This window comes from Rhinatrema bivittatum, chromosome 8, assembly GCF_901001135.1.
Source record: "Rhinatrema bivittatum chromosome 8, aRhiBiv1.1, whole genome shotgun sequence".
Lineage (NCBI taxonomy): Eukaryota > Metazoa > Chordata > Amphibia > Gymnophiona > Rhinatrematidae > Rhinatrema > Rhinatrema bivittatum.
Window position 1 is genome coordinate 141501232 of NC_042622.1, and position 17036 is coordinate 141518267.

The 17036-nt window shown below is 44.2% G+C and overlaps 1 protein-coding gene across 3 annotated transcripts in view; it reads left to right on the top strand.

Annotated features, from left to right (window-relative positions):
* The window catches only part of SLC31A1 (solute carrier family 31 member 1), a 117944-nt gene that overhangs the window by 93234 nt on the left and 7674 nt on the right, over window positions 1–17036 (top strand). For all 3 annotated transcript variants that reach the window (XM_029612645.1, XM_029612647.1, XM_029612648.1), the window contains 2 exons: window positions 720–792; window positions 11296–11464. In XM_029612645.1, the coding sequence (XP_029468505.1) occupies window positions 720–792; window positions 11296–11464 (242 nt within the window). The remainder of the gene's footprint in view (window positions 1–719; window positions 793–11295; window positions 11465–17036) is intronic.

The window sequence follows — 17036 nt, forward strand, 5'->3', positions numbered from 1 at the left end:
GCCCTTAGGCATTCTGAAAAATTGATTTTTGTGGTTTTCAATGTAGATGGAAGTAAAAAATCATAGCACATTTAGCTAGAATAATTTTTCTGGCTTTTTTTGATCTTTAGTTAAAAAATGGCTGAGAATTATATAGCTAGTCTATTAGAACTTCTAAAGCTTTTGGTATTTTACAGTTTCTAAGCTTGGTGTGGATTTAAGACAGTTCTGAGCATGCCAGATAGTGTTAAAATGCAGAATAATTTGGAACATAGACACAGTATTAGTATGGACAGCAGTTGTTTGCTATTCTTCCAGTCCTCAATGGGCATGGGTAACGATAGCTGAAATAGCATGGCAGAGCCATATGGATCCAATTAGAGGTGCCCACAATCTGACACTATGCACATGAGTATCAAGGGTATGATAGTCACATGTTACCTGTAAAGAAGGGGTTCATGGCTTTTTATGGTCTCTGTGAACATTGGGCAGTAAGGGTTTTTGGCCGGTTTGGTATCACCATGGATACTGATATCAGTTGAGATGGTCACGCAGAAGAGCATGATGTTGGTTTTCCCTGCCTTCTCTTGTCTGGAGGAGCTGAACCTGTGTAAGACTTTTAAAGGCTATTCAGAAAAAAAGATTCTAGAAGAACAAACACTATCCTATATAATTTTTACATTATAGTGATTTTAGGATCAATGCAAGTTTGTGAATGTTAATGTTTTGCTTTTTTGCAGCGTATGACTTTCTACTTTGGGTATCAGCATGTGGAGTTACTCTTTTCTGGATTAATGATCAACACACCTGGAGGTTAGAATTATTTTATTAAGTTCATCTACATTTATATAGTAGAAAGAGGGAATGACCGTGAAGCCCATTTCATCTGCCTGTTCTGCAATACCAATGACCTTACTTGATCTCTAGCTTTACCCTAATTTCCTGATAACCAAGGATTATCTGAGCTTGCCGCAGGCTTTTTTGAATTCTTTTGAATGCTTTTGCTGGTTCTAGAGTACCCTAAGCCAGTTCAGTTTTCAAGATATTCATACTGAATTGTTCACAAGATGTATTTGCATGCACTGCTTCTACTTTTTGAAAATACATCTCATGCATATTCATTGTGGACCAGAGTTGCCTACCCCTGCTCTACCATCTCGATTGGGATGCTATTGCATATATCCATTATCCTGTCTGTGAAGAAATATTTCCTTATACTTTTCTTGAGTCTACTCTCTTTCAACCTCCTATCATGATCGCTTGTTAGACAACTTTTATTCCACTGAAAAACACATAATAATGCTGCATTATGCATGCCTATACGGTACTTCAAGATTCCCCTCACCCTTTTCTCTTCCAGGATAGCCATAGGAAGGTTCTACAGGCTCAGTTATTAGGGCTTCTAGTGCAAATTTTGTCCCATTTTGCCTCTACTCTGTTTTTAAACCTCCAGATATAAATGTAATCCACTTTGAAGTGCCAAAGAGCAGAATATAAATCAGAAATGTAGCCATTACTCTAGGTGACTCACGAGCGATTTTGCAAAGAAATATTATCATATTCTTTATTTTTCTGTTAATTATACTGTACGCATTTTAGCTTTCTGCTGTTTCTCCCTACTGCCTTGTCCTGCTGTTTGTCAATCTTCAGATCATTACTTAGGATCAGCTTCAGATCACCAGAAACACAGCTATTCTATTACATGGCATGGGAAACAGGTGACAAAAATAATCAAATGTAATTTCTACTACATGTCTATCTTCCTTTTCCTCTTGATATTCTTGCTTAGTTAGAATCTCCTGAGCAGGCATTTCAGGACCATAAGCTTTAATCTGCTACTATCTCTGGGGTTTTAGTCATTTTTAACACTTCCTCCCTACCCCCATCACAATGACTATCCTTATGGGCCATAACTTCAGTACCCTCTGGTATGTGTATACCCTGAGCCTGACGAGTATCTGTTGCTGTTATGTATTGACTGGGAATCTCTACCAGCCCATGGAGCAGGAGATAGACTTAGGAATCAAATCTGGGTCTCAGCATTGCAGCTACCCTGACCTACTAATCCACCTCATTTAAAGTCATTTCTATTGATGACCTGGTAAAAACAGTCAATAGAAGGCCTTTTTTTTAACCATTTATTTGACTACTTATTTCTATAGAGTCCTATGATGACTGCTGCTTATTTTTAGAGCTATTAGACTTTTGCAGTATGGTACAGACACACATAAGAGATGGTCTCTGCTCAATGGTCTCTGCTCAACTCTCTCTCCTAACTCCCATCTAGAATTGCAGCTGTACCCCCTCGGATCAGCGTGCCAACTGATGTGCCCAACATTCTCTCTTAAGTTGCTATTGTATATATCCCCCTCTCCCTATCAAAGTTTTTCTCTCCCAATTCCCCATACGTTCAATTTGATCCACCAAATTCAATGTATCTCTTCGTTGCAAAGTTATACATGTTAAAGTTGCTACTTTGGTTGGTAATGTACTCATTGTTAAAATGTAAACCGGAGTGAAGGCCATTACCAATACTTCGGTATATAAAAGCCTATAAATAAAAATTAAATGGAGCTTACAGTCTAGTTAATACACAGACAGGACATATAAGAGGCTTTGAAAAATGTATTTTAGAAAAATGATTAAAATCAACAAGACTATGATCACGAACTCACTGTTATAAAACTTTCATTTCATTTCAGTTTTATTTATAAATTGCATTTCCATAAAATATAAAGTGATATACAAATGATCATAGTAGAACTGTTATATTACAACTTGGGGCAGGTCACTCAGAGGGAAGCAAGGGGGGAGGGATGGTTCCAGGGTGTGTTGCAGAGATCAGTCTATTTTCTTTTCTGTAAGTGCTTTTACTCTGTTGACAAGTAGGGCTGATTTAACCATAACATGTGGGTGAAGTCATCTGGTGGTACTAAACAGAACTCTCTCTCTTAGGGGCCGATGCAATACAGTGCATCTGTTTAACCCACGTCGGATGCAGAGTGAATGCAATAGCACTCATCACATGCAAATACTTGTGAATGAGGCTATTACTCATTCACTCCGCATGCAAAAAGAAAAGTGTGCCTGGAGCATGCGTTAATAGCTGAGCGCAGGTAAAAGAAGTACAGAAAAGCAAAAAAACCTGCTTTTCTGTACTTCTTTTCTTAAGTAAAAAAAAAACAAACCTCAGCAGACTGCCTAGTTCTGAAGACCGATTCCAGTAAACTCGGCGTCTGTTTTCATAACCGGCCATCTGCCAGTAATGAAAACGGACACCGAGTTTATCAGCGCTAATCCACCGAGTTTATCAGTGGCCGTTTTCATTACTGGCAGACGGCCGGTTATGAAAACCGTTGCCGAGTTTACCGGCGTTGGTCTTCATAACCAGCAGCCGCGGTGGGGTCGCATTAGCAAGGAGGCGCTAAGGTTGCGCAAGCGACCCTAGTGCTTCCTTGATAGCGCGACCCCCTAATTTGGGTATTGCATGATGCCTCCCTTGCGGGCACCATGCGCACATTAGGAAAGCGGGCGCTGACTTTTCAGTGCCCGCTTTCTGCGATTTTTATTGCATCGGCCCCTTAGCTAGTAGAGCTTTTGCGGGAGTTGCCTTTGTGTGCCTCTTTAATCTTTTTTCATCCAAGCACCAACATGGATGTGTACCTCTATCTTTCTAATGGGTTTATTTTTGAGAAAATGTTTATAACTTTTTCCAACATGTTGCCTTGATGCCTTAGGAGCCCCCAAACAATACTTTGTCAATGCTACTCTCAAAGAAAAAAAAGAAGATAAAGGAAAATTTTCCTCATAATATCTGGAAAGAAGAAGGCTACAATAAGTGGCATCAAAAACTGCATTTGCAGTAGGAGAATGTCCATAACTGATGGACATGGCTTGTGCTACTGATATCTAGGACCAGACTACGACCAGGCCGACTACGTTGATTGTGGACAGATGTTCCCACATACCCAAAGATTGAGACCCTGGAAAATGGAGGAACTGAGAAAGTCTCCTAGAAGCTGCAGTCGGTCCTCTTCCCGAAGTGCAGCCTCGTCTGCCTCCCTAGAAATGGAGTTCAGCAGGAGCTTCTCCAAAATATCTCCCCCCTTGGCGGAACAAGCCTGATCCTCTGGGTCTAGTACTCAGAAGAGGCATGAATCAAAGATAAAGAGGTGCCATTCCACGGTCCTGCCAGAACAGCAAGCACTGAGTGTTGGGTGCATTGGTGCTGTTGACGCACACCACTTGGCACATTGGTGCTATTGACACATTGTGCATCAGTACCATCAACACACAGGGCAAGTGCGCTATTGAAGCACATGGTTCCGGTGCCATCGCACATCTCCTTGATGCGCTCAATGCATCAAGCCTCGGAACATCAATCCTCTATAACTTTGGCTATTGACGGCAGTTCCATTATTGACACAGAGTTTCCCAAGCATCTGTATGTGAGCTTATTTCCAACTGTGTAAAGCACTGCAGTCTCATTTTCCTTATGGTAAATCACTGATTTGGAGGATTTCTTGACAGATCCAGAAGGACATAAGAAGTTCATTGCAATAACTTACAGAAGTATATTGTCCTTTAAATTTGAAAAAAAAATACTCCTCAACATTTTATTTCTAAGTGGAATGAAGAGCTGGGCACCTCCTAAGGGAAAGGACTGGAGGAGTATATGGAGTTTGTGCATATGGGGGTAATTTTAAAAAGAATTTATGTGTAAATGTAACTACTATTGTAGCAATTTTCAAAAGCCATTTGTGTGTGTAAAGTGCACTTGTGTGAGCAAATTAATGGACAATTCAGTGGCATATATTGCAGCAATTTTCAAAAGCCCACTTGCACTGCTGAAGTGCATTTTTACATATGTAAATGCCAGTTTTACACATGTAAATGCTTATCAAAATCAGGCCCATTGTGTCTATTTATTTGTGCAAAATGGGTGGAACTCATGATCAAGCTTTTACACAGAACCTATCATATCCCCTGTTCTCTGAGGGACAAGCAGGATGGTAATCCTCACACATGGGTGACATCATCAGTTGGAGTCCTGATGCGGAAGCTTTCGTCAGAGTTTTTAGAACTTTGACTAGATACACTGAGCATGCCCAGCATGCCCTACACAGCATATCCACATGGGGTCCCTCTTCAGTCTCTCTTCTTTTCTACGGAGCTGTAAGCCTCATGGTGTGATTGAGCTCACGTTGGCTGTTTTTAGCCTTGTGGAAAATGTTTTTGCTCTTGGCATGTTTGTGGTTTTTTCCCTTCGATTCCGTTGCCAGGTCCCTCTTGATGCCTTCCTGTAGTGTCTCTAGCCAGAGTTTTCAGCATTTTGGGTATGTTTTCTTTTCGCTGTTGATTCCCCCCCATGGTGGAGATGCCTCGGTACATGCTGGCCATTGTCGCCCGCCGCCATCTCTTTCGACTTTGTGATGCTTTTGTTTCGTCCTGTCATAGCCATGGCCGGCTTTCACCAATACCTCCAGTGCCCGAGGACCATGTCTATCGCTGATACTCATGAGGTATGAATCCTCTGCCTCACATCGTATGACATCTGGGGTTGCCATTTATGCGCCCAGATGAACCTGAAGGGACGTTAGCCAGTTGATTCGACAAGATGGATCAGCTTTTCAGGTCGAGGAAGTATGAGCCATGGGCATCAGTATCAAGGGACTTTGGAGCCGCACCAATGGACACCATTCCAGCGACATCGGCGGGACCGTCAGTTTCATCGATGCCACCAGTGGATAGAGGTGGCATAGGTGGATAGGGGTGGCATCTCCTCCAGGCTGAGGACGCCAATTTCGTCATCTTTGACCTCGGCACTAGGGAAAGACCAGCCCAAAAATCGAGGGAAGCCTAAGAAGCATTGTCACTGATCCCCATTGATGCACAGTGCCTGGCGCAGGGATGCACTGGCTTTTGCTGCGATGCCCCCAAAGTGACCTTGTAGCGAGGAGAGCCCATCCTGTATTGGTGCCAGTGGGTCTCCCACGATACTGGTGCCAGTCGCCTATCCCCCTCGCTGGTCCAAAGATCTGGCCACCCCTCCTTCCTCCCAGACAGTGTTGGCATCAGCAACGATTAAGGAGGAGCTGGATTGCCAAGTCCAGCTGGCGGAGAACCAATCAATCATCCTGCCAATATTCTTTCCCAAACCCCGTTCACAAAAAGGTGAACAAGCACTGCACAGTTTAAACTGCAAGTGAGACTTAGTCTTCTATCTGGAGCAGGCAGAGGTCCATAGACAGTTCTCCCAAATTTTTGTTTCTTTTGATTAAAAATAGGTTGGGCGTTGCCGTTGCCAAACAGAAAATATCCACCGGAAGACCTTTCTTACTCCAGATTTCTGGACAAATTTGGAAAAGCAATTGGAGTGAACATACATAAAGACAAAGATCCACATGCTAAGGTCTTTGGTCACCTCCAAATTCTGAATACACTAGCAGAACTAGTGGATATCCCAGTCCATGAAATGTTTAGGATAGTGCAATTACTCCATCAACAGTTGTTGTACAATCAGCTCTAAAAACAGCTAGACAACAAGGAAGAATCCCAGGTTATTGGACAATTTCAGTAAGAAAGTGTTTTAAAGCTCCATGCTTAATGCACAAATATCAGCTCACCAATTGTATATGGTTCAATACTTACATGATTGTTTACAGAACATAAAGCCTTTCCTTCACTCAGTGCAGGTGGAACTGCATGTGCCATCTTATCTGAGCCAATGATGAGATGTTTGATACCATGGCATGAACCTTGATATCTTCCATAAGAGTTTGCCACAAAACTTAAAATCCAGTGGCTTCCGATGACAACATCCATGACAAGTTGGCCGAAATCCCCTACCTGGATGGTCACCTCTTCGGAGAAAAGCTCAGTTGCTCAAATAAAGGAAAAGCATGTGGCAATCCAGTCCCCCCTCTATGGACAGGAACAACAGTCTTCTGCAAGGCGCCTTTACTATGCTTCTAAGAGGCCGCATTTCCAGAGATGCCCCTTCTGAGAATTCCAACGGAACTGGATGCCACCTTTACTTCTGCAATAGCAGAAACTTCTGACTTGCCTTCAAGAGTGCATGTGCTGTCATTGAAATCAATCCAAGTTCAGCCAAAGCCTGGACCAAGTTTTTGACCATCCTCCTAACCCAACAACCAGTAGGGGAGAGAATCCAGCACTACCTGGAGGAGTGACCCAAAATAAAAAAATCGTTGGAGTCTCAAGATTGTGGCGTCTGGATACCACTTTCATATTTCTCAGCTTCCTACACTTCTTCATTGCTTAGCCTTCAATCTGAATCTGTCTTACTTGAAACAACTCCACCTGGAGGTGGAATAGCTCCTCAAACAGCAGGGGATAGAACTGCTTCCTCTATCACCATGACCAAGGGTTCTACTCCTACTGCTACTTTATCTCCAAGAAATCTGGGGATTGAGACTTATTCTGGATTTAAGAAGCCTGAACAAGCATATACTCTGGGAGAAATTCAAAATTATTTTTCTCCACACAATCCTCCCCCTCATCCAGAAGGAGGAATGAATGTGTGCTCTGGATCTAAAGGATGCTTACACTCCTATTCTCAATGCATCCTTCTAACTGGCATTACCACCAAAGGTCTTCACCAAGTGCCTGGCTGTAACAGCAGCACATCTGTGGCATCAGAGCATTCAAGACTTCCCTTATCTTGGATGACCGGCTTGTGATGAGGAACTCCAGGGAAGGTGTATTAGCAACCCTGCAAAAATCATTTCAGCTGCTACAATTGATAGGGTTCCTGGTGAATTTCAAGAAATCCTCTAATCCCCTCCCAGAAAATCAAATCAGTTGAATTATGGATTAATTCTCTACAGGAGAGAGCTTTCCTTCTGTCAGATCAGATGAATTGTAGCGGATATCTCTAAGGTCGGAGAACGTTGCAGTAGATTATCAGTCTGAACCGATACCTTAGAGAAGTTTTAACTTGAGGAACGAAGAGAGTACCTTGGTAAGCTCTTCTTTTAGGTCTTGTGGAGGTATTGGGGCGAATCTGGAAGGTGAGATCGATTGGAGCAAGTTTGTGGAGGGTTTTGTGCATGATGGTCAGCACTTTGTAGATGATTCTATATTTAATTGGGAGCCAGTGGAGGTTGTAGAGGATAGGTGTTATGTGATCCCTCTTATTAGTATTCGTTAAAATTCTGGCGGCTGAGTTCTGTAACATCTGAAGTGGCTTAATGGTGACAGCTGGGAGCCCAAGCAACAACGAGTTACAGTAATCTACTTTGGTGAGTATGATTGATTGCAGAACCAAACAGAAATCATTGAAGTACAAGAGGGGTTTAAGCTTTTTAAGTACTTGTAACTTGAAAAAGCACTCTTTTGTCGTATTGTTGACAAACCTTTTTAAGTTCAGCTGGTTGTCCAAGAAGGTGCCTAAGTCTCTGACGTAAGAGGTGTATTTGATGTTATCTGGCGTCGTTGAAGGGAAGATAGGCAGAGAATGGCTATTTACTTGAGACTGATTATTTGGGTAAGTAGTCTCCTTGGTAACGAAGTTTTCATCTTGAGAAATGATTAGGAATTCAGTCTTGTCTTTGTTGATGACAAGGTTAAGCTTGAAGAGGAGTGAGCTGATCTCTTGAAAGCAAATGTCCCAGAATGTAAGAGATTTTTGTAAAGACTCATTGATAGGGATTAGAATTTGGATATCATCCGCGTATATATAATGCTTGATTTTCAGCTTGGTGAGGAGGAGACAGAGAGGAAGCAGGTATATGTTGAAGAGGGTTGGTGAAAGGGCAGAACCTTGAGGAACACCCAAGTTGGATCTGATTAGGTGTGATTGTTTATTGTTGATTTTTACCTTGAATGATCTATTGGTTAGGAATGAACGGAACCAGTCCAAGGCTGATCCTGCGATGCCTATTTCCATGAGTCGGTCTAGTAGAATTGAATGATTGACCGTATCTTCTTGTCTCTTTAACTCAGAGTCTCTCTCGAATACCCAGTTCCATAGGGTTCCAGCGCTGGTCCAAATTGCTGTTGCCACCTCCTATAGCCACAGGACTGTTGGAATGCATATGCTGTCATATATACCTCAATGCATAGGCATATTCTCATGCTCATTAGAGTTCATTAGCAAGGGCAGGTTTTAGAACGATACCCACTTCATAGCTGGTTTTCAAGCTTACAACAACATTTCACCAAGGATGTTCTCAGTTCTGGTCCAAGGTTTCTTCCTCTCATTTGGGAGATGCTGACAAGTCTCTGCATTGCATGCAAATTTTATCTCATGCATATTAATTGTGGATATCCTGAAAACCTGACTGGCTGGGGGTCCCCCAGGACAGGTTTGACAACCACTGCCCTAGACTGTAAAAGATCCTTGGCTTACTACAAAAAGAGGACTCAGCCATATCATCAGGCTTTGCAACTATTTGTCTTACGATCCTAACAGACTGGGCATAGCAGTGGCCAAATGTACATTGTGCACTTCTGTACGTTAGCAGGTCTGCAAATTTACAGACACCATCAAGGCTCATTAAATCAGAGCCATGGCTGCATCAGTGGCTTATCTGCAAGCCATACTTCTCGACAGCTGCAATATGGTTATCAGAACACAGCTTTGCGTCAATCTCTGAGTGACAGTAAATTCGGACAAGTAGTTTTGTGTAGTCTGTTCATCCAGTACTCTTCACAGTGGGGTTCGGGATGCTAATTCAGGTTCAACTGTCAGCTTGGGACTCCTCACATCCTGGCTAATTCAGCCCTCCTTGTTGATGGAGAAAGCATTTGCTTACCTTAAACAATGTTCTCTGTAGATAGCAGGATGAATTAGCCATGATAAATACCATCTGCCTCCCTGGAGAGTTGACTAGCTAGAATTAGCTCTCAAATCAACTGAGGGGGCTCACAAGGCACTGTAGGGGCTGGAACTCTCACACATGCTCAATAGAGCAAAAGCTCTACTAGGTAAGAAAAAGCAGTCCATTCAGTGCCACCAGATGACATCACCCATGTTATGGCTAATTCATTCTGCTGTCTATGGAGAACACCGTTTACGGTAAGCAAATTTGCTTTACCACATTATTAATCAAGATGACCTTAAAATTGTTGTGCTCTCCTGTTTGAAGCAGTGTTGCTTCTGGATAACTTTATTTGCTGTATCCACATCAAATTATTCATTGCTTTCCTGTTTTTAAGGGAAAAAAAATGCAGTGGGGTTTCATTTTTGGCCCAGTAGTTTCTCCTTTCTCTTTTTTTTATCCTCCTTCCAGCACAACTGGAACCAGGTTCAAGATCTGACACTATGAATCTTCCCTCACAACTTCCTGGGAATTGTACTCCCACCTGCCCACTGTTCCTAGTCTGGTCACTGCAGCAACAGTCCTGAGACTGGGAGCTAAGCACCAGAGCTTCCTCTGGAACCCTGTATCATGGGCTCTAAATTTGGCCATCAGGTGTTGCCCTTCTCCCCACTCCTCCTCCCAGGGGCTGGGAACGCTGTCTCTGCAACATTCCTGGCCCTAGCTGAACCAGGATGCGGAAGAATTGATCAAGAATTTGAATTGATGATCCTCCACATGGCAGCGCACAGCACTGATACTGAACCACCAGACCATCCCAAAACGTTTAAGTTTTAATACTAATGAAGAGCGTATCATTGAGATGCTTAATTAAGAAATCTGATTAATTTATTAGAACATCTATTGCATGTTATGTAAGTGTATGAAATAATAAATAAGATCTACTAAAACATACAGACCTCTTAAGGAATCCTTAACTGAAACTGATACATTTTAGAGACCTTCATCATTCATGATTCCTCGTTCATAGACATTAGTCTCGTTTTTTGAATTTGCTTGCCAATAAAAACCACCAATAAAAAGTGCAATCAGTTTAAATATGAAAATGCTACTTATCTTCCTTGAACACCCTCCACTTAATACATTTGTCACTCTCCAATGTTTCAAGGACCCAAAACTGCCTGCACTTTATATTGGTGGGTTTACTTGCAAACAAATTTAAAAAATGAGACCTATGATTATAAAGGAGGCATCATGAATGTTGAAGGTTGTTGATTACAGTTATGAAGGTCTCTAAATGTATCAGATTCAGTTAAGGGTTCATTAACAGGTTTGTATGCTTTTGGAGATCTTATTATTTGAGAGATATTTCCACTAAATTGTGTTTCTGACCTTGAATACTGTAAATGTATCCCACATTTGTAGAGCAAAAGCTTATGGGCCACCTTTGTCCCATACAAGGCTGAGTGTTTACACTTATTGCGTATTTCCCATTCATGATCGGTGGTTTTTCATGCTCTCATTCCTCTAGAAATGGCTGGAGCCTTCGTAGCTGTTTTCTTATTAGCTGTGTTCTACGAGGGCCTCAAGATAGCCCGTGAGGGTTTACTCAGGAAGTCACAGGTCAGCATTCGCTACAACTCCATGCCTGTACCAGGACCAAATGGAACCACCTTGATGGAAACACACAAAACTGTTGGGTAAGAATCAGTGTGCGAGAGAAAGTTATGCTTGGGTCCACATCCAGGAATCCCCATTTGGAGCTCTTGATGTTTTGTCAGTATCAACAGAGAAATCCAGGTTTGAATGGGAAAAGAAACTGCCTTCCACATAGGAAAGTGTCACTCAATCATCATCTTTGGGAAACATCACTGAGAGGCATAGATTGCTCATTTATCTTGGATTGCTTCCCTGTTTGTAAGGGCATTGTCCTCAACCCTGGGACAGTGATGATTTGAAGGAATGGTATCTGCAGTCCATTCATTGTGGGAAGTAGAATTCCAAACCAAATTTATAAATACACCACTTCCTTGTACTCCCCTGGAAATTCTACACAATGCAGAATTTATGCAGAATTCCCCCCTCCACCCTCAAGGAATTATCTGACTGTGCAGAATTTGGAAGGAGCCAGCTCATGGAAGCGCTACAATGAAATGAGCTGATTCCGCAAACCGGCAGGAGGAAGGGCCTAAGTCAGTGCAATCTAATTGCACCACATGATGCTTCAAACTCCCACGCTGTTCTCTTGAAACTCTGAAAACAGCACCGGAGACAGTGTGAGCTGCGTGGTGGAAAAAGAAGCCATGTTTCAGTGGGTGCTTCCTACATACAAGTCGGAAGGTGAGGCAGGGGCAAAGAAGCAGATGAGAGAGACTGGGGGAATGAGTTGGAGGGGTCCATGCTGGGGGAGAGACAAGTTGAGGAGGGACCTGTTGGAAAGATGGGGTGAGGGAATGCATGGGAGGGTGATACCCCTACTTGTGTGGGGTGGGGGAGTCAGAGTTTGGAGGGAGGGAATGTGTGGGGAAGGTGTGTAGGAGAGTGGTATGTGGGGGAACTGGGATGGGGAGGAGTGTATGTTGGAGAGAAAAGCTAGGGGAATAGAGTGAGAATGGAGAGGTGGAGCAAGAGTGTATAGGGAGAGAGCAGTCTACTGCCTAACTGACAAATTAAAATACCTGAAAATGAGAAGCCTTAACAAGCTATGGCATCCAAGAGGAGCTGAAAACAGCACTGAATTTTTTAAACTGCTATCATTTGTAGCAACAGCAATGGACAATGCTGTGTTGCGACAAGTAGTGGCAGCTGGAAGAAGTTGGTGCTGCCTACAACTCAAAGCTCCCTTTAGATTGCTAAAGTAAAATTGCCGAAAACCAGAAGCCCTTATTATGATGTTCTATTACTGCACTCTTGTGGGGAATTCTGCACCAAAAGACTTAAAAAAAAAAAAACAAAAAAAAACAAAAAAAACCTTTCAGTTTTCAATTTTAAATTATTACTCAGTGATTATATTGCATTGTTCTAATAAATGTAGTATGCAGAATCTGATAGCTGAAGCTGAAGATGTAAAATTTATGTCAAATTTTCTAGAACTTTGACTGGGCCTCTCTGAGCATGCTCAGGTATGCATCATATCACGAGTCTATTCTGGCTCATCTCAAACACGGTTGAGTTTCCTTGTAATTTAAGGATATTTCCTGATGTTTTTTCGCTTTGTGGTACCATTTGTATTGTGCGAGTCAATGAGGGTCCCTCAGTTCTCCCCTCTATCTTTCCTAGGTAGGTTTTTTGACATTTATGGCTAACCTTCATTTCATTGTCTATCTCCATGGCGGCGGCACATTTGGTGTCCGACAGACACTGGAGTCTATTTCAATCTTGTATCCCTTTTGTTTTGCAATGCCATGTTCAGGGTTCCAGCGATATCCCCAATGTGGGAGGACTATTGCTATCACGGATCCCCATGATGTGTCTTCTGTCTGGGAGCATCATATGATGTCCGGGGTTGCCGCAAGTACACACAAATGGCCCCCTAAAGGATGCTGGGTCCTTTTGGAGAAGATGGAACAACTCTTCGGGCTTTGGAAGACCGAACCATTGGCTTTGGAGGCATTGACATCGAGGGATGTCTGAGCTGCACTGATGATCATTGAGCCATCGACGTTGGGGGTAGGGAGTCAATGGCTTCGTCCGTGTCTGCCAGAGACTTCAGAGATGCCAGGGACGTTAGGTTAATTGTCTTAGACTTCTGCACTGGGGCAGGACTGATCTGAGCAGCGAGGGAAGCCAAAGAAGCATTGGCATCAGTCTCCGTCGATGCACAGTGCCAGGCACGGGGATGCACCAGCCTCAGCTGTGATGCCCCTGAAGCGACCCCATGGTGAGAGGCACCAGTCTTCCATAGTTCCCAGGAGTTTGCCACGGCCTCCACTGGGCCAGATATCCACCACTAATTCTCCTCTTGGTCCCAGTCCGTTTTGACATTGGCAATCTTTGAGGAGGAGCTGGAGAAGTGAGTGCAGCAGGCTGTGGAGAAGGCATTGCAGGGACTCAGCATCATAGCACCAGTGGCACTGGGATTGGCACTGATTCTCCTTGAGCCACTGCTGTGCTCCATTCAGGTGCTTATTGATGCCTTACTGAAATTGCCATTGGTGTCCGTGCCTACGATAACATCAACACCTATCAGGGCATTGGAGTCGCCACTGACCAGTCTAGTGGTCGTCCATGGTTCCTTGGAGGAGGAAGCTCCCCAAAGACAGGGGCAGCCTTTGGATCCAGGCTTACCCAGCCAGTCGTTCCAATTCCCAAACCTCTGGTGAGGACCAAGCACCTTGGGATCCATCCCATGTCTATGACTGTGAGGAAGATCCCTTTGATCCCTGGCAGGAGGCTCCTCTGAGGCTTCAGAAGATGAGGCATTGGATGGCCTCCCCTCCAACCATTCTCCTCCTGTCAACAGAAGGAATTTTCCACCAGAATTCCTTACCTTTACAGATTTTGACCAGCTGATGGCTGAGGCCATCCTATTTACTTTATATAAGATGCCGGATATCCTATAGTACGTGGAGCCTCCTAAGGAGATCATGGCTGGCCCAGTGCCTGAGATCCTTATAGAGTTGCTGATGAGAATGTGGGAAAAAACCCCTCTAGGTGACTCCCATTAACAAGAAGATGGACGTGGTCTATCTCGTCCAAAAGGCTCCTGGATTTGATAAGCATCATCTGCCTCACCAATTGGTTGTAGTTGAATCTGCTCTCAAGAAGGCCAAGCACCTTGGTCACCATGGGGTGTGATCCAAGGGCCATGGATACTCTTGGGAGGAAGCTGTTTCAGGGACTATGCTATTTGCCTGCATAGTGGACTACTCAGCTCTTCATGGTCCAATACATGTAGGATATCCTGAATCAGATACAAGAGATGGCCGAGCAGCTGCCTCAGCAGCAAGACATCTTCCAATCACTGGTGCATAAGGGTCCAGAGTGTGGAAAATACAGGGTCTGCTCAACCTACGATGATTTTGAGGTGGCATTCAGAATCTCTGTCACAGAGATTAGTGCCTGCAGATTTGCCTGGCTGTAGGCCTCTGATCTCCATCAAGATGTGCCATGCAAGGGGGAAGATCTCTTCAGAGAGAAAGTGAAGGATACAGTAGTGCATATCTATGACCACGGTGCAGTGCTCCAGCAGCTCTCTACTGGCAATCAAGATCTGGCCTCATCTAGGGAGATCCTTGAGATCGGGCCTAAGGAAGTCTTTCTTCCGCCCAAGAAGAAACTGCTGTCAATAATAGCAGGCCTCTCGTAGCTTCTCCAGGCAACAGAGGGTCCCAGAGCCACAGACGACACCTTAGTGAACTACTGGGACGGAGATTTGACTGGATCGGACAGGGTGTAGCCAAGACCATTGTACCCATGGCAAAGGACCTTCTGATCAGGGGCAGACTGTGGTTCTGTGCAAGCCAGTGGCCCAATGTAACCTCAGACTAGTGGGTCCTCTCCATCAATCACAGAGGATACAAATTAAACCTATTGAGTGCTCCACCAAATCACCCTGAGAATCCATTTTGGGGACTGGTAGTACATGAGAAAGTGCTTCTGTCAGAACTCTCCTCCCTCTTAATGGCCACAGCAGTCGAGCCCATTCCACCAGGATAGAATGGCAGGGATTCTACTTCCAGTACTTCCTGATTCTAAAGAAAACTGGGGGACTATGTCCCTTACTAGACCTAAGGGCCTTGAACAAATTTCTAAAAAGAGAAAAGTTCAAGATAATTTCCCTGGGCACCTTGATCCCTTTTCTGCAAAAAGGGGATTGGCTATTCTCTCTCAATCTATAAAACACATACAATCTCATTGAAATTTTCCCTAGCCACTGGAAGTATCTCTGATCCGTGGTGGGAAACAACTATTCCAGTACCCGTTCTGCCATTTGGGCTAGTGTCTGCCCCATGGGTCTTTACTAAATGCTTGGCTGTGGTGGCGGCGCACTTTCGCAGACTGGGAATACACGGTTTCCCCTATCTGGACGACTGCCTGGTCAAGAGCACCTCTTGGGCAGTAACCAAGGAATCCATGTGCTCGACCATCCAGGTGCTGGAATCACTAGGGTTTGTTATTAACTACCCTATGCCCCATCTCAGCTTGTCACCTCAATTGGAGTTCGTTGGAGCCCTGCTATACACTGCTCGGACCAAGGCCTTCCTGCTGCGGCAACGGGCAATCACCGTTATGACCATCACAGTGGAGATTCAAGGGAGCCAGTAGGTATCAGCATGGCACATATTGACACTATTGGGCCACATGGCCGCAACCATACATGTTGTCCCCTTGGCACATCTGGATCCTAAGGTTCTAGTGGCTACAGGTCACTCAGGATCTGCAAGAATGCATCTGAGTCACTCTGCCTCTCTGGGACTCTTTGTCCTGGTAGTGGCAAATTTCCAATTTGTAACAGGGTTGTCCTTCCAAATTCCTCAGGTGAAAATTTTCCTAACAACGGATACGTCCACCCTGGGCTGGGGCACCTATGTAAATGGGCTCAGCACCCAGGGCCTCTGGTCTACCCAGGAATATGTCTGTCAAGTCAACTTTCTGGAGCTCCAGGTGATCAGGTACGTGCTGAATGCTTTCAGAGATCAGCTCTCCAACAAAATTGTGTTGATCCACACAGTCAACTAAGGGGTGATGTATTACATCAACAAACAATGAGGGACAGGCTCTTACCTCCTGTGTCAAGAGGCAGTCCAGATATGGTCATGGGCCCTCTCTCATAGGATGGTGCTCAGGGCCATGTTTTGACTGATCTGGAGAATGAGGTAGCAGACAGACTGAGTCAATCCTTCAGAACCCATAAATGGTCTCTGGACCAGGGGGTAGCAAACCGGATCTTCCGCCTCTGGCGAAGCATGGAGATGGATCTATTCATGGCCTCTTGGAACAGGAAGGCTCCTTGGTTCTGTTCCATGTGGGGGGCATATGGCAAACTAGCCTCCGAACGTCTTTGCCCTTCATTAGGGCCAGGGTCTCCTGCACACACATCTTACAGCTGTGCTGGTGCCAAAGTCTTTTTTGAAGTTCAGGGAGGACATGGGGGGCTATGATCCGAAGAAGGTCTGCTTTCTACTCCATTTGGAAACCGATCACACTGGGAACTTCCCCATATCTTATCACTCAGAATCGATATCCCAGCCTCCAGGCCCTGTTGCTCACAGCTTGGATGTTGAGTGATTGAGCCTGCAATCCCTCAATCTCTCAAATGATGTGACTTGT